We start from the raw sequence: 18,091 nt of genomic DNA on the forward strand, positions 1-18,091 counted from the left end.
ATGACTTTTAGCTCTCAAAACTTGAATTTTACATGATGAATATATTCAGACCCATCCATCCACATCCACTAAAGAATGAGTCATGAGTGCATGATCCACCAACCATACAACTCTCATGTGAGCTTACTCCTCGGATAAATGATGGATTCAAGAGAAAATTACAACCACAGACACATTTCAACATATCAATTACATTCAAAGACACATTGAATACTAGACACACTTTTTAGCTGCGAAAAGACTTTATTATCCTTGTACAACACCATCTCTAGTTTCTTCTAAACCAAAATTAAAGAAAAAATGAAAATGAAAAAGTTAATAGAAAAGCATAACAATTTATCTTCTTCTTCGTTTCTCGATTTCAAATTCCAAATTGAGTAAATGTTTTAAAAAAATCAAATTAGATGAGAAATCCACCGATCTTTTGTCTTTCACCAAGATTCAGGCTCCTCCTCCATCACAAGACACATCTCTCACCGAAAATAATTGTCGTGGTTTCGTGTCTATAGAATTACGCAGCGTACACGAGAAGCAACGACAGTGTGTGTTGCAGCCACAGAGGATGAGTCTAACCAGATCGAAAGGGCAAAGAGAGAAACAAGTGTAGTCCATGTACTTATAGAGGCCAGGGTTGTTATGTCAAGCATAAGCTATGAGGATAACTTAGAGTAGATGAGAAGATCTTATGACACGGAGGAGGAGACGGTGTAAGGCTGGAAGCAGTTGAAATGGACTTTTCTTGCTGGTGGTTTGTGAGGCGGTTGATGGCGGTGTGGATTTTGTGGAGCTGGCAGAGGAGGTGGTCAGGGACAGAAGGGACATAGGTCAGTGAGGATTTAGATTGGAAGAAATTGGGGGTGGAGGAGAAGATGGTTGTAGCTACCATGGCTATTACTAGAAGCAGATTCAAGCTTTCTGGACTTGAACAGAGGAGATTTGGAGAGTTTAGTGAAGTCACAGAGGAGAGTGAATTCCAAAATCCAGCTCCGGTGACTAAGGCAATTAATCCGTCAAGAAGGTTCGAATTGAGACTAAAGTTGAGAACAGTGAGCTTTTGAAGCTTGAGCAGAGATCTGGGATTGTGGTTGAGTCGCTGAGGAGATCTGAGTTCCGACGAGACTAATTTTGGTGACTTAGGAAGGTGGTTATGGATATGAAAATGGTGGATACTAAGGTGGTTGCTCGAGATGAGGAGATGGTGGTGGATACAGTGGATGTGGAAGACGGGATAGTAGGGGGGATACGGAGGTGGAGATGGTGGTTGACACCGGAGTGGAGAATATGGTGGTTATGGATACAGAGGCGATGAATGCGAAAGTGGATACAGAGGTGGAGACTGTGGTGACGATAGATACCGTAAATGAGGTTGTGTGGTTATGGATATGAAGTTCGTGGTTACTGACTTGGAAACATCACGCCTGTCCATACATCCCCTTCCTAAACATTATGTATGTTTTTGTAATATATGGGTTTCTAGGTCTTTTATATTATCAAACATTATGTATGCTTATCAAGTTAAGATATTTGACCTATTCAATGTATCACATCCATACTATATGTGCTAGAAACTTTGTATCTTTTGTACTTTAACCACAACAATCACGTCCACAACAATAATAATGCGTTCTAATATACACGCCTAACCACTATCTCCTATCCACGACTCTGTAACCACCATATCCTAGCAAAACGCACCGTTTAATTTATTAACATAAAAAGAAATAACTAGTTTATTTGTTACTTCCTTCTAAAAATAAGACGGGGGCATTTTGGTCTCGAATCTACCAACCCGTACAAATAAAGTGCGCTAAAACCATAATGTGTCTTTTGCTGCAAAGAAAAGACGAAATGTGTCTTTTTACGTAACCTTCTCTGGATTCAATCGTTCTTCTGGTTGTTTGTTTGGCATTCCGCTTCCACATGCTTAATAACTTTGTATTCCATATTTTTCCTCCGCAACAATAAATCACTCATTGTCATCATAGACCACATGTGTAATAGTTTTAATTTAGCGCTGATATGATATTAAAATTGGATGTACAATAGTTTTGGGTAGGGCCTCCCACAGATTGTTTGGATCCATGGATCTTCCTGAAATTTAATCTTATGTAGGTTAGCTTTATAAAAAATAAATATACAAAATCATATGAAATTTGATTGTTTTTATAAAAGTATATAAAAACTATGCAATTTAATTTTATTGATGTGAGTTTTTTCCTGGTAAGTATATTATTATTTTACAAAAACATGTTTACTATGTAATATGAACATTTTTCTCAAAAATAAGAATTTACTAGAGTCTGCTCAGCAAACTGCACATGTGTTTTTTTTATAATTTTAATGCATTCATTATAAGTTTTATAATTAATCATGAACCAACCACTCTAGTACTATCCAAAACTTCTTCCATTTTAGAGTGCTCTCTTCTACCTTAGGTATCTTTTTTGGCCGACCACGCTTCCTTCTTGGCAGCTCCTCCCCCACCACTAGTGATGACTTCACATCTCCAAATGTGGATATCATCTACATTATGTACACTTTACAAATATATTTTGAAAACTTAGGGAGTGTATTCAATCTAGAATTGAAATTGATTTGATTTTTCCTAAGGTTTTAGATAGTTTAAGGTGAATTGAGAATTTAATATGATTTTAGTTAAACAAATTCAGAATCTCGCTTAAAATTATGAGATTTGAATTGTTATTTTTAAAACAACACCAAAATACTCTAAAATGACTAAAAGAATCTTAAAATTCAAAACTTAAAAAATTTCAATAGTAGTAGATTTTAAATAGTTTATCAAATAGCAAATTCAATAACAGTTGATGTTAAAATAAATTTTAAAATTCATATTCGAATAAGATTAGATTTGTCAATTTAACCTAAATCATTCAAACTCCTAATTGAAAATATGTAGTTAAAAATAATCAAAATAAGTATTAAGTAAAAATTTCATTTTAATGGTAATATCAAGTTTGTTAAGATTTACATAACAAGTAGCTTCAATTTATTGTCTTATACTCAAAACTGAGTCATCACCAAACAGACATAGATTATGTTCTAATTCAGCTGAGTTATCTCATAAACCTAAGAATCCAAAAACCCGAAAGATCACAACTGAATCTGTACCTGAAACCACTATAATATCTACTCTTATCTACATATTTAAATTTTGTGACATACATGAAATAAAATGACAGAAGCGATGGGGGTTGTACCTACAAACGCAGATTACGGACCATAGACTGGCAAAAGGACCAGTAGCCACTGACCAATTTGCCATGTGAACATGAAATATCACTTCCTAAGGGACCATTTGGTCCATTTTCATTATTACCATTTTATAAATTCATCATCTACAAACATATACATAAATACATTTATAGTCTCACATGCATTCACTTACATGCGAAATGGTCTATCCAATATGGTAAAACCGAACCGAACCGAACCGAAATAGACAATATGGCATGGTTTAGGTATATACCATATAAACCGAATGGACATAATTTTACAAAAACGTGGAATTTGGATATAGTTTGATTTATAACCGATTAAACCGAATGAACCAAACAAAACCGATCAAAAGTATAAACATGTAAATATGTACATATTTTATAACATCACATGAAAATCTATTTGTTATATAAATTATTCTTTTGTTAATAATTATTACCATATTTTTTATAGTAATAAAAAATTCTAATTTGTAAAACACTTAAAATATAATTAAATAACAATTCATCGCAACTGAGGCTTTTTATTTTCTTAGTCTTTTTCTTTTAATTATTTTGCTTTTTTTAGCATTAATTAAATTGAATTGAATGTTATAAATTTGATGGATAATAACTAGAAAAAATTCTTCGCGATTTTTTTCTTGTTTATAAACGAATAGAGTTTCACTCGAAGAAGCATGACTTTAATAAACACTAAATATGCAAGAGTGGAAAAACTTTTCTTTCATACTTCTCTTTTGTTTTTTATTTTTATTTTCAAAATTTCTAGCTTTGATTTTAATTCTAAATTTGATTATTTCATCTGAAGGTATAAGCGTTTTTATTTTTTTGTTCTTTTATTTGAAAATATAATATTTTTTTAATAAATGACTGCGATGACAATATGACTCTACAATTTATATAAAATGATCCCAAACTAAATAATTATGTTTTGGTATAAAACTGAATCAACCGAAAACCGACGGTATATAAACCGAACCGAAGTAAATATGGATTTAGAATGGTAGTTATATTTTACAAACCGAAAAACTGAAAAACCGAAAAAAACCGAACTGAAACCGAACCGATATCCGGATTGAACACCCCTTGCGTATACACATCCAAGGAAGTAAATATCTTTCAAATGTACATATTCACTATACGAATCCAAGGAAATCAATATTAACAAACCTTATAATATTTTGGTCGACAATGATAACAACTATTTAGCAAAAAAAAAAAAAAAAGACAATGATAACAACTGGAATATTGTAACCTCTGTTGAATGGATGAATAAAAACTTTTAATAAATGTTCACAGTTGAGTTATGTACTGATAAGAAAAATAAGATATGAACAAACAAATATCGTCTAATAAGGCCAATAACATATCTATCTAGTGTTTTGATCAAAAAAAAAAAAATCTATCTAGTGTATCATTTTAATGTTTTTCCAATAGCAACAACGTAATTGTTTTATATAAAAAAGGTTAAAACTGTTCCTTTCACCAACTCGTTTATGATTTATCTTTGTTTCATTATCAAAATTTACGATTTAGAAATTAAATTTGTCTATTTTGGAATATATCTTTTTTTTTTTTACATTAACGTAACCAAAATCTGCAGCTAAGTAAGATTTTAAGATTAAACCGCCTTGAAAAACAACTATATTTTATTTGAAAGTAGTATTGATAAACAAACAATATTTTTCTATATCTTTTTTTTTTGCTTAAACAATTTTCCATATCTTGTCATCATGTGCTGCTCATATATTTTCATATCAAAACTGATTTTTTTTTGGGTAAAATGTCAAAACTGGTTTGAGAAAGATATTGTGGTCACCCCAAATTAAGGTGGTCAAGATTTAATGCACCGGCTCTAGCGTGAAATCTCTTTCTAAAAATTCGTATCTGGACGGGTCTTGTGGTCCGGTAGTAATAGACGGACCGCGGAAGCAAACACATTCCGAGTTTAATCTTTCTACTGCGGAAACTAAGTCACATTATTTTGTTCACTACGGCTGCAGATACGTCTTTATGATAACTCGAGAGACTGACTATGCCGTGGGCTACACCTCCCATCCATGGATTAGGTCCGTGTCTTTAATAGATCCGGATTTAACATTTTTTACAAAAAAAAAAATTATATTCGCTGGCGTGTATGTTTACCACTTTCATAGTACTACTTTTCATCTTTACCCAACTAAAGAGACATTTTCAAAAGTACCTTATTTATTAAGTAGCAAAAGACTCTTATACTCTTGTTATCTATATATATAATAAATCATTATTTTAAAAAATAATAATATTTTTTTTTTATGTTTTTGAATTATACTTTTTCAAATTCGAACTTTTTTATAATTTTTTTTTAAAATTATTTTTTGAAAATCAAAAATTATGTTTGAAACTATTTTTTTATAAATTTTTAAGTATTTATTTATATATTTATTAGAATATTAAATTTCACATTCCAAAAACTCTATCACACTCCTCAACTCTAAACCCTAAGGGCCTGACTTGTTTTTCCGCTACCACACGCAAACACAGTTTTTGCGGCTGGTAACGGTGACGGTGATTCGAAACAATCATACAAACCGCTAATCGTTTCAAACCGCTCTGAACCTCTTAAAATCAAAAGCTGGTTCCAGCTAGCATTTGCGGTTGTGGGAGGATAATTTTTTTTCTTTTTTTTAAAACATATAAATACAAAAATAAAAATATTCAATAAAATTTTATAATTGGAATTATAAAAATACTAAAATAAATATATTATATTTTAGTTACTATTATAAAATTTTAAAATAAAAATATTTTCTATAATATAAAAAAAATTAAAACTATAACTTTCTAAATATAATTTTCATATTTATTATAATATTATGATTTTTGATATTTTATAATTAAATAAAATGTAAATATTGTTAATTTATTATTTAACCGCTGCTGTATTTGGTAGTTAACCAGTCATAAGTATCCCGCAAATGCACCAATTTCTAACCGCAGAACCTGTCGTACAAAAATCTTAAAACCGCTAGAAACCGCAACCACCCGCATCCGCAAACTCCCGCAACCGCAACCGCTGCGTTTTAACCAGTCATACCCTAAGTCTAGATTAGTTAACCCTAAGGGTATGTGTCTTTTACCTTTCATTAAAAGTGAAGGCAAAAGTGATTAGTGTAAACTTGAAAAGTGGTACTATGAATGTGGTATCTGTGGCAATTTCACTCGTTCTATTCTAAAGCTATTCTATTACTCAACTTGAGGTGGTCCGAGTAACAAAACCGGAATAGAACAACCAATAAAATAAATTTTCCTATGAAAAGACCTAGCAGTCCTAGCTAGAGAGTCTGAAATCTGATTTTGCGCTCGTGGAAGATAGGTTTATTTTATTCTAAAGTTTTATCTGTTTAAATTTCTACCGTTTGTATTTAAATTATTTCACAAGTTCGAACAGTCAAGAAACAGATTTTTTTTTTCAAACATATTTTCAAAAAAAAAAAAAACAGCTTCCAACTTCTTTATGATGTTACAAGCAAAGATTTTTCAAAAAAAAAAGATTTTACAAGTAAAGAATAATATAAATCTGACTTTGCATAACATGCTTTATATAAAAACAATTAAATGTAACCACTAATACACAGAAAAGTGTACAATAATGAGAAGGGTCCATGACCAGCTGCTGTGTAGGAATGTACAATACAAGTAATGAGAGTACGAAACTTAAAGTAGTAAATAAGTAGAAATGGTAGCTATGTTTACATGTTCAATCAATGTACTGTTGCTTCTTCTTTGATTAATTTCCCTTATCATCAATATTCATCTGATTTCGATAGTCAAGACGTATTTTTGTTGGAGTTTTACGAATAACGAAATCTACTTGTACTAATTAGGACAATCTATAATTCTACCGTAGCCTGACATGGCAAATGATTGACATAAAACCCCTCTTAATGTTCCAAGTTGGTTAGATGCAATGCAAACTATTGAAGAAGATGAGTTTGTAACAGAATATCTCTAGTTACTCTGAAATATGTTCAACGGTACGGTTCTGTATTTATACATAAGTGGTTTAACAAAAAGGAAACTATACCACACTAAACCGATGGTAAGCTGAACTATACAATACGTACTATCAATATGCTATTACAAACTTATTTATCTTTTCTCAGACTTATTTATCGTGCTATGAAATAGTCAAATAACCCAAAAGATTAATCCAAGTTTTCTCTTCTTTGTTTTTTGTCATCCATTTTTTTGGTTTCAAACGTTACTTGCATTTTTTTATTTGTTAAGGAAAATAACTTGATAGTTGCAAAATCGAGAAAAGTGAAAAAACAACAACATAGTATGGGCATTATCAAGAAAAAAATGGAGAAACCCACATGGCTTTCTCAAAGACATATATAGCCAACATACTCAAAGGAAGAAGGTGTTCTCTGTTCAAGAGATGGAATAAAACAATAAATATCCGCCATTTTTTATCCTGTTCTCTTTATCTGGTTACTGCCGCCTGCAAATACACATATACCCAAGCAAAGAATTCACTTATACGTGGACAAAAAGAAAATAAATCACTTATACATGCATACATTTATACTCATACATGCATGAAACATCATAAATTTTTAAAATGCATTATTTTAATATAGGAATGTGAATAACTGGATCCACAATATACTTTCCAAAGGATGTTTGTTTACATTACAACATATCTACAAGAACTAATTAAGTAAATTGACTAATGTATGCGATTTTTCTGCATCATTATGTATAATAGTTGTATTAATTAATGGCCAGTAAGCAATGAACATACCATAACCTTGATGATCCGATGCAAATTTCTCAACCGGGAAAGCTTGTTGTAGGAAACCCGATTCATATTTTCCCTGCAAAAAAACATAATATTAGAAAACTGATTCAAGGAAATTATCATACTAAAAATTAAGAATTTTTTTTCTCAGATGCGATGATGTAACTAAACACAACTTTTCGTTTAGTTAAAAAAACAAAAAAATTAAAAAATATTTGGCATACACTAATTTTTAGAAGCGCCAAAGTCGTAATAACTAATAACCTTGATTATTCTTCTCGTGGAGTAGCTTTGGGAGAAATAATCTAATTGTTGGTATTGATCTCGATGTTTCTTATGTGCTGATACTTCTTTTCCAGTTGCCTATATACATAAGTTTACAAAAGTTGAGAGTATAATGATATAACTGAGACAAATGAATTTAGTTGAAACGAAATATGTAAGAACTCTTTTTTTTAATAATGACAATGTTAACATATAGCAAGGAACAATTTGGCTATAAGTATTAAGAAAAGATTCTAAGTATGTTGACATGACAAGTTTGTAAAACAATACCAATGAAGAAGCTGTGTCATCAAGACAAGAATTGAATCCCTCAATATATCCTTGTTCTTCATGAACTTTCTTCTTGTTCTTGATTTTGCTCTTGCACCAATATTGTGTGTTTTGTTGGAGGGGAACCTCGGGGACTGCCTCTTCAGAGTAATAAGGAGGCCCGGATGATGCATCCGACACCATTGAAGAATCATCATCATGTTCTTGTTTTGTTACTCCATTGTCATCATCAAAATGATGCAATGTAACAGAACAAGAATGGTCCAAGTACATTGTCCAACCTGATTCTCCCGCATCGCTGTATTCTAAATCCGACAAATCCATTCTCTTTTGATTCGTTCCGAAAATACTAATTATTTTTGTTATTTTTTTGCTTTCTCTCTAGGCTTCAAGGCCTTTAAGAAGAAGATACACTCTTTTGATGCAGCCATTGCAGTAGTTATAAGGGTAATGTTTGGAAAAAAAAAAAAAAAATATATATATATATATATGTAACATATCTCTTGAAATTTATTTCACTTTTGAAACTTTAAAATAAACATATGGTTGTCGAAAATTACAAGCTAGTTTGGGGTTTTTTTGGGGAGAAATATCCAAAAAATATATCAACCAAATTTTGTTAAACATTTTAATATCTAAACTTTTTAGTATTCAGTTTAATACTTCAACTAATAATTTTTTTTTTCATTTTATTACACTAACTTTAAAATAATGTTCATTTTGATTATCAAGCTATGTTAATTTTAATCATAAATATTAATAGATTTCAACTGAAAAAATTTCTAAATTCATAAAAAATATTTGAAAATATCTAATTTAAAAACTAACTAAATTTTGGATGATATTTTAAATTGTAGAAAACTTAATTTTGAATGAAAAATAAATAAATTAGTATTAAGTTTCAGACAATATATTAAATTTGATATTATAAATAAAAATAAATATTAAAATTATCAATAATAAATTTTATTTTGAAACTTAAAATAAAATTATAAAATTTTCAGATTTATTTTTTGAATTTTGGAGATTTTTAATTTTTTTTTAAAAAAAACTTATCAATATTTTCATTGGGAAGAATAGTTTGTAAGCACCATTTTAAACTTAGTGTATTGAAAAAAAAAAATTAGTTAAGTATTAAACTCGATGGTAAAAATGTTTTGGTATCAAAGATATTTTTAGTGTTTTTCAAGTTGGGGTTTTCACTTTTCAGTCACCTACTAATCTAAAATCCATACATAGATAGTTACACAATTTATGAGCAATACAAAACCGGAAAAGTAAATAGATTTTCATGATATTCGAAAAGCGTTTAATTTTGTCTAAAGTTTATTTAAAGTGAGAGATCATTCTTTCTTTTGTTTGTTCTTCCACCTATAGAAAACTAATCCAACATATCATTAGAGATTGAAATGATGTGATATTTTTTGACATTTTGTATGAGAACAAACAAAATTATTTTGTTCCTATCGTTTTAAGTCTAAACATGAGATCGAATACAAAACTCAAAAAGACAAGAAAGGCAATATAATTTAAGAAATGTTGTCTTATAGCGCAGAACTCGTTTTGGACACTCTAGCTTGCATTCAGTAGATAATTGACAGTTGGCTTACTGATTATAAACGTTGGGCCATGAAACGGCCATAGTTTAGTGGTAGTAGTAATAGATGTCACGTACTATTCATTTACATCCCATCTTACAAAATACTTTACACCTACGCCCTGCACCATCCTTTATAGGTGACTATACTACCTCGGAAATTTATACTTTAAAATGGATAATAGAAGTAATTGTATTACTTGTTTTCTTCTGCTTAAATAATTGTATTACTTGTTACGAAAACATGAGTAGGTATTTAATTGTTAATCCCATAAAAATTTTATTACGTATTTTGAATCGTTTCTGGTATTGACGCAATCTGAATCATGCAGTTGGATATGATCTTTTTACTCTCCAAGGCACTTTTTAACTTAGGTATTTCATGATGAGGCACATCTCACCTGAGGCAACCTTTCATATAAGTTAAAGAAATCGATACCCTCATAGTAAATGAAACCAAACCGAACTGAGTATTCCCCTAAACCAAATCATACCAAGACCAACTTATACGAAACCCTATCGATCTATCTCCCTCATTTCCCCTTTTTTCTAACTCTCTCACTCTCTTCCAACGTTTGCGGGGGAGACTAAGAACCCTAGTTTCAGACTCGCCTGTTTCACCTCTACTATCCCAGCCGATAAGACTTTTTACGCCGGCGTAGACAGATTCCAACATTCGAGGTTTACTCCGAAGTAAACACTTTCTGAAACTGGTCTCTCAAACCAAACTCTGAAATTTGATTTTTTATTTTCGCGATTTTTTCTGTCTTACTAAAGATTTGATTTTTAATTTACGAGATTTCCCCCTTCTCTATCCATTTGTCTTATGCTTTCTCCCCTCTCTATTCATGTGTTTTGTTTGTTTTATTCTCACGGTTATAATCTTTTTCTCATCTCGTTGTAGGAAACAACAAACCGGACAAACGCCTCCCACCGAGGCTTTTCGCGACAGACCGGTTCCCTACCGGTCGGCTCAACATCTACTCCAAGCCAGACATTCTACCTTTCATACAACATGTCTTAAGGAACACGAAGGAGCTTCGGTACATCAAAAACTCTTGTTTCGGGAAGTTGTTTGAGCTCGCAGCACGTCATTGTCATGTCTCGTGTAAACTATTTCACGCCTTTCTCACCAGACAACTACTTTGCGAGGATAATAACACACTCTGGACAGTCTTCCGTAGCGATCCCATCCGGTTTGGGCTTCAAGAGTTTGGCACAATCACAGGGTTACCATGTGGAGAGTTCCCTACAGACTATGACACCAAACTAGAAGTCCAGAGCAACAACATCAGAGATCCTGACTGAGTCAAGCTGTTCGGGAAGGAAAAAATTGTTACCATTGCTGATCTACGCCACAAGCTCGAGACCGACGCACAAATGCCAGGGTGGAAGAAGCTGCAACTGGCTCTAATATTAATTGTTGACGGTGTTCTAATTGCTCATGAACAGAAGACACGCCCTACTTTGAAGTATGTCAAAATGGTCCAGAACGTCGACGCTTTCTGCCAACACCCTTGGGAGCATGGAGTCTTTTCTGAAGACCATTACTTGCATGAAACCTCCCTAGGAATGCAAAGACGCAATCGGAGAGCTTGTCTGTGTGTTGAGGCAGGGTTCTTTCAGACTCAAGGGATTCCCCCTAGCATTACAACTTCTTGCATTTCAAGCTGTCCCACAACTTCAGACCATAATCCATGCGCCTGTAGACACTTTATCAATCAGTCAACTTGAAGAACCTCATTTTCCTCTTCACTCGAACATTAACTACGTTGACATACTCCGCGTGGAAGCTGAGCAGAATGTAAGAACCTCACTGTCTTTGTTTTTTAAGTTTAGTTTGCTTGTCTATTAGAGCTAGGCTGATGCTGGTTGAGATATGTGCATATAAGCTATGTCTGATAATTGTTGAGATTATGATTTATGCTGCTCATTTTTTTGCCATTTACAGCTTGCAGTAACATCACTGATACAAATACAAAGCCAAACACAATCGGGATGGGGAGTTTGGACTGACGTTGTTGCTGTTGAGCGGGTAACTTACATGGAGAACCTCATAGCAAACCACTACCCCTTCAAGAAGCATCTTTGGCTTGGAGGAGACAGGTCTGGGCCCATTCTAATTTATGTACCTCTTGAGGAGCAACCATCACCGAATAGGAATGCTCTCAAGCCCAGGAAAACCCTAAAGAAACCATCATCGTCTCGTAAGCAGAGGAGGATCAGTAACTACTTCCCCAGAACTGGTTCAACCAGCAACTCAAACGATCAGGTTCTTCAAATGTTGACTAAAGTTTCTACCCAGGTTTCCAAACTCTGAAAAGAGAACAAGGTGATGCGCCAGCTGATCAAACGCAGAAAGTCTCGTATCCACAGCAAGCAATCTGCTTTCCACTCTGTCATTTGTTGTTCTAAGAAAGCTCATCTATCACATAGAGGATGTCAGACTGACCCAATGGTCCAAACTACAGATGTTCCACCTAACAAAACGGTACAATTTATTAATTTCCTTCAAATTCACAAAAAATATTTTTTCGTTACTCGTCTCCGCCACCAATTGCAGGGACCGACACCTATGGAGGAAGACCAGCCTCAATGCAACTCCCCTGTCGTCAGCCAATATGCAGCTCAGCACTACGGCCAAAATACAAGCAAATCAGATCCGTTACACATCCCTGCACTACCCCAACACACATCCCCCGTCCACAACTCCCCTGAGAACACCTCTCCCGTTCACAAATCCCCTGAACACACACCCCCCCGTCCACAACTCCCCTGAGAACACCTCTCTCGTTCACAAATCCCCTGAACACACACCCCCCGTCCACAACTCCCCTGAGAACACCTCTCCCATCCACAGATCCCCTGAACACACACACCCCGTCCCCAACTCTCCACAACACACATCTCCCGTCCACAACTCACCCAAACAAACCACCACCGTCCACAACTCACCGCAACACACTCCCTCTGTTCCACCACGTTCCAAACTCATTGCACATGTACGAACTTCACCATTCCCAGCTTCCCCTTCTGGCACACCTCCTTGGTTGTACACTCCCGAGTCCTTCCCTGTCATTTATCGTTCTTCATCTACGATACTGCTGATCATCCTAACAGCCCCCCCCCCCCCGCCCTTGCACCACCTCCTTAACCAAGGTCTTGAAATCTTCGAGCCCTTCAGTCAAGAGCCCTCTTCACTGAATAATCCTCGATACGACACTTCATCGCGCAAAGATCCTCAGCAACAACTAAACCCCATCACACCAGAGACTTCTCCAACTAAGAGCAGCGGCTTTCCTGAACATGCCGACTCTGTCAATGCCTTCGCTGCAACCGCTACATCTAAACGTACCTCCGCCCCCATCTTAAATTTTGATCAACGCCAGGTAGAAATTGATTGTAGATGTACCTTTAATCTATCATTCCTTCTTTCCAATCCTTACTGCCTTAACCTCTTTTGTAAAGGAGGATTGTGTTGATGTAAGTGACTCCTCCCCGGCAAGGCCCACTCCATGGCATCAGCCATCAGATGAGGAATGCCACCTCGCAGTAGAACTCAGGAAATGCCCTTCTATATCAGCCCTTGCACTCTTGGTTCCGCTCCCACATACTCAGTGGGAGCTCTTCAAGTCGACTCTTAAGTCAAATATTCAAGTGTAAGGTGTTGCTACCTTTATTCATGTCCAAACGACACATTTAAGCATTTACCGCCATCTTGACATTCAAGTTCTAACACTTGAACAGGTTTCACATCACGCTCTCTAAATTTGACTTTTCCAACAAATTCATTCTTGAAATAGCGGAACCTCAAAATGGGTCACCACATTTGTAAGTTCTTTTTATTGTGGTTTGTAGATTTTATGATCAATACTTGTCTTATCACGTTATAACATAAGACGTTTCATCCTAATGCAGCATATGGAAATTTTCATGTACATGCTCGCTGGAAGGCACAAAGAAATGCTTCATCGAGAGGCTCTTGCGTTCACAACACCTCTAGTTTCCGGAATTCAGGAGTTATGGAAGAGGTTCAAACCGTTGAGAAGGAAAGACCTATTCCCATGGGGCGAGCGTCTGACTGAGTTGGTGCTAAAGGCGGGGGAAAAGTGGATGGAGGATGTGACCACGATATACACTCCAATGATCTGGGCCGATAAACATTGGGTGGGGCTCGCTATTAACCTCGACATGGGCTACGTTGAGATTATGGACCCACAACCTTCGTTGAACAAAGACAAGAAGGTGTCCACGTTTATGGAAGCGCTTCTCACTGCACTCCTCTACCTCGTGAAGAAGGTTGCCAAACCACAGCAAACTCAGTTCCGTGGTCTCGAGCCTTTCTATTGGAAAAGGATGAAGGATATCTACATCAACGAACGCTCGGGTGATTGTGGACCTCTCATCATCAAGTTCATGGAGTTTCACGCTCACGGTGATCCAGCACCCCACATGTCTGGAATCACATACATCGCAGTTGATGATCTACATAAGCAGTATGCCATGGATGTCTACAAAACCATCGTCCTACCTGCTTATCACGCTCCAACATTTCCTTGATCACGAGTCCATTCCATCACCACTCTAGTACTATTGTCTCTAAGCTTTTAATTGTGTCTTATGCTATGTACACTCTGGTGACTGCAAAACCTTTTTTTGTAGAGTCACTAGTTGGCTTCTTAATCGGCTTTCTCTAGGGTGATAATGTTTTCCAGACTTTTTGCCCAGTTTGTGTTGGAATTGTTTTAAGTTTCCTATTGTTGCTTCTGTTTAATTGGAACCAACATAGCTGCATAATGGTCCCTTAAATCACCTTATAATTGGATGTACATACCGACCGGTTATATCAATCTAAACCACCATTACTTAACAGGTCTTCTATATATGTACCAAACGATAAGCTTAAGACGTATCTCTCAATTAGGGTTAAAACTCTGAAAACCATCTCCGCCTCACTACTTTCTACATCCTCGTCGGAGTGAAGATGACCAGTTCGTCTTCTTCAAGCTCCGGATCCGCTGCCCGCAGGTCCGTTCACGGCGTCCCAAAAAAATGTTGGTGTGGGAAAGGACTCAGCATCTGGGCTTCAGAAACCAAGGAGAACCCATTCCGAAGATTTTACCGCTGCGAAATCGCCCTACAGGTCCTCCTTTCACCCCAGTTATCTATTATTCGAATATCACTGCTTTAAGTCGTAACTTTTTCTTCTGTTCTGCCCCTAAAACAGAGGAAATATGAGTCCCACCTCTTTAAGTGGAAAGACGAAGCAATACTAGATGAAGTTAGTACGGTGGAGGCCAAAGTCTTGGATCTCGTCCACGACTTTCAGTCCCTCTCGAAGAGCGTAACTGAACAGATTGACTCACACAAGACTTGGCTACAGGAGCTTGAGGTTGAGATGATGTCTAAGCTCAATGAACACATGTCGAAGGTGGCCCAATCTATGGATGAAGCAACTCGACAGTTCAAAGAAGACATGCATGCTACTCTCAATTCAAACACGAACACAACACTTCTCAGCAACAATGGACCGGTTCATAACTTCGCATCTGCTGTTGGCATTGTGTTAGCTATCGCATGCCTCTATTGGAAGCTCCTCTGAACATTATAACTAAGTTATCGATGCTTGCTTCTCGTTTTAGTTCTTCTTCGTCACTACTCTAAGTTTTTATGTCAATCTATGAATCCTAGTTCAACCAACTATCTCATCATATAATCTAATCTGATTTACAACTCTTTACATATATAATTAGCACAAATGATCTCAAAGTGTTTTTTGTGATGGAGGGGATTTACTCTGTGTTTGCCTTACTTTAGGTTCGTTGTACATGTGTTCCATGTACATATCCACATCCACACCTCTATTTATGTGTGCGTATAACAACACCCACATGCACTACACACTACCTAATCCGACAATCAAAAGTGATAACAAAAATCAACAACAACTCAAAATCCTTAATTTTTGGAAACACAATTATCCCAACTTAGTTCAAAAAAAAATACACTTAAGTCTTGATAAGCAAATGATTTAGTCTCAAAATACTCCGAAAAGCAATATTGATCCCAAATAAACGACTTAAACATGATAAGTTCGTTTTTTCTGAAAAATGCTTCTCTCCTCCAATGGGGTCCTATCCCACTTATGTTTCCTGCAAAAAAATCTCACTCTCCTCTCTATATGGGTTCATTGCAACGGCTCCTGTTGTGCCCTACACCACGATATCTTCCACACCTATTAGGAATCAGCTTTGTCTTCTTAAACACCTGAAACAAATTTACCAATTTTAATGATTCTCATTGGTCACACATTATGTTCACGAGGTAAAGACATAACTATGCATGTACGTACCGGGAATTCACCAGTAGAGGGGATTCTATTCTTCCTACGACGCCCTGCTGGCCTCGACGTTAAGGGCGGCATCAACACCATCTCCTTAACGTGTTCAGGAACATCCACATCTCTTGGATCTCCCTCCGGATTAATTATACCAGCATATGTCTCCCTCCAAGTCGTTGTCTTGTACCAGTGACCCACCAATGTTTCATATGTCACTCCCAAACTGTCAGCAGCAATCATTGCATGACCACAGGGAATTTGTAGCTTATCAAAATACTTGCAATCACATTTCTTTTCAGCAAGCATCACACGCTCCTTTCTTCTAAACTTTCCCACAATTTCACAAGTCCAATTAGAGACCGAGTTCACTTTGCTACCCTTCATTATTGCCATACTTTTGGTCATCTCTTTATCAACCTCCACACTAACAATCCCCCTATGCTTCTCTGCTTTCTTTCTCCTAGCAGAAAACCACCTTGTCATCATCCTCTGAATGAATATTATCAATTCCATTATCGGAGACGTCCTCCCTTCCACCAAAGCGTTGTTCAGCTGCTCAGCTATATTGCTAGTCATTATATTATAGGCTCGCCAGGAAAGTTTACTCTAGACCAATGAGGAGAACCGATCTTCCCCAAATAAACACCGCATGCACTATTCGTTGCTCTCACCTTACTGAACAGATCTCTGTAATCCCGTTGTCTATATGCAGTTGCAGCATCAGTCACCATCTTGGCCAAGTGCTTGCTAGAGTAGCGTGAGTTGACGTTCCTTGCCAAATGGACAATGCAGGCCCCATATTGAGCTGATGGATATACACGTTTCACAGCATTAGAGATTGATGTAGCACGATCAGATATAATAGTCAGACTTGGGGAATCAGCTAATATACGCTCAACCTTCTGGAGGAACCATGTCCACGTATCAGTGTCTTCACTGTCCACAACAGCAAAAGCTAGAGGAAATATCTGGAAATTTGTATCCTGCCCACTAGCAGTCAATAGCACCCCCTTGTACTTACCTCCTAGGTGTGTACCATCTATCACCAGCACACGACGTAGCTTCTTAAAACCATCTATGGACACCCCAAAGGAAAGGAACATATAAAGAAATCGCTCATCTCCATCCTCATCTATATCAGTTTCCAAATCAGCAACAGTTTCAGGATTAGCAAGTTTTAACATGTGTAAATACTCGGGCAGCTTCAAGTACGACTCTTCCTCTGATCCACGAATGTCAATGATAGCTTTTTCTTTTGCCCGATAGCACTTCATGTAATATGTTGTCACTCGGAGATCCTCCAGCACTAGCCTCTGCAACTCAGACGCCACTGGCCCTTTACCGGGTTGCCCAAACTTACTTTTGTAAACCGCTGCAATCACCTTAGATGTAGCTTTGCTCTTATACCCCTGCCTTGACTCGATGGGGCAACGATGATCTAGTTGAGCTTTCCTTATCTCATAATACCCACATCCTCTAATCTCGTGAGATGTAACCCTCCAATCACAGTGTTCATCAGGACACTCAACAACAAAGGAATCAACTTTGGTTCTTGTCTGCTTGAAATGAAATTGATT

The 18,091-nt window shown here is 36.0% G+C and overlaps 3 protein-coding genes across 3 annotated transcripts; 1 reads left to right on the forward strand and 2 right to left on the reverse strand.

The window, feature by feature from the left end:
- Nucleotides 1–7,332: 7,332 nt before the first annotated feature.
- Nucleotides 7,333–8,993, reverse strand: LOC111211183 (protein SOB FIVE-LIKE 6-like). The gene is made up of 4 exons (XM_022712122.2): nt 8,578–8,993; nt 8,287–8,385; nt 8,026–8,098; nt 7,333–7,722 (listed from the first exon to the last, which is right to left on the reverse strand). The coding sequence occupies exons 1-4, from the start codon at nt 8,899–8,901 to the stop codon at nt 7,691–7,693; spliced, it is 528 nt and encodes a 175-aa protein (XP_022567843.1). The 5' UTR covers nt 8,902–8,993; the 3' UTR covers nt 7,333–7,690.
- A 6,165-nt stretch (nt 8,994–15,158) lies between these two features.
- LOC111211192 (uncharacterized protein At4g04775-like) lies at nt 15,159–15,776 on the forward strand. Its single transcript, XM_022712133.2, has 2 exons — nt 15,159–15,317; nt 15,402–15,776. Exons 1-2 carry the CDS (start codon nt 15,159–15,161, stop codon nt 15,774–15,776), a joined length of 534 nt encoding a protein of 177 aa, XP_022567854.2.
- Nucleotides 15,777–16,351: 575 nt separating this feature from the next.
- On the reverse strand, nt 16,352–17,090 carry LOC111211193. The gene is made up of 2 exons (XM_022712134.1): nt 16,527–17,090; nt 16,352–16,441 (listed from the first exon to the last, which is right to left on the reverse strand). Exons 1-2 carry the CDS (start codon nt 17,088–17,090, stop codon nt 16,352–16,354), a joined length of 654 nt encoding a protein of 217 aa, XP_022567855.1.
- Between the last annotated feature and the right edge of the window lie 1,001 nt (nt 17,091–18,091).

The sequence above is a fragment of the Brassica napus genome, chromosome C9 (assembly GCF_020379485.1).
Source record: "Brassica napus cultivar Da-Ae chromosome C9, Da-Ae, whole genome shotgun sequence".
NCBI classification, from domain to species: domain Eukaryota; kingdom Viridiplantae; phylum Streptophyta; class Magnoliopsida; order Brassicales; family Brassicaceae; genus Brassica; species Brassica napus.

Coding starts and splice junctions, on each gene's coding strand:
- LOC111211192 (XM_022712133.2), top strand. CDS start 15,159: ATGACCAGTTCGTCTTCTTCAAGCTCCGGATCCGCTGCCCGCAGGTCC. Junction 15,318..15,401: donor GCTGCGAAATCGCCCTACAG/GTCCTCCTTTCA, acceptor CCCCTAAAACAG/AGGAAATATGAGTCCCACCT.
- LOC111211183 (XM_022712122.2), bottom strand. CDS start 8,901: ATGGATTTGTCGGATTTAGAATACAGCGATGCGGGAGAATCAGGTTGG. Junction 8,386..8,577: donor ATGACACAGCTTCTTCATTG/GTATTGTTTTAC, acceptor TTATGTATATAG/GCAACTGGAAAAGAAGTATC. Junction 8,099..8,286: donor CCACGAGAAGAATAATCAAG/GTTATTAGTTAT, acceptor GTTTTTTTGCAG/GGAAAATATGAATCGGGTTT.
- LOC111211193 (XM_022712134.1), bottom strand. CDS start 17,090: ATGACTAGCAATATAGCTGAGCAGCTGAACAACGCTTTGGTGGAAGGG. Junction 16,442..16,526: donor CCTCTACTGGTGAATTCCCG/GTACGTACATGC, acceptor AATTTGTTTCAG/GTGTTTAAGAAGACAAAGCT.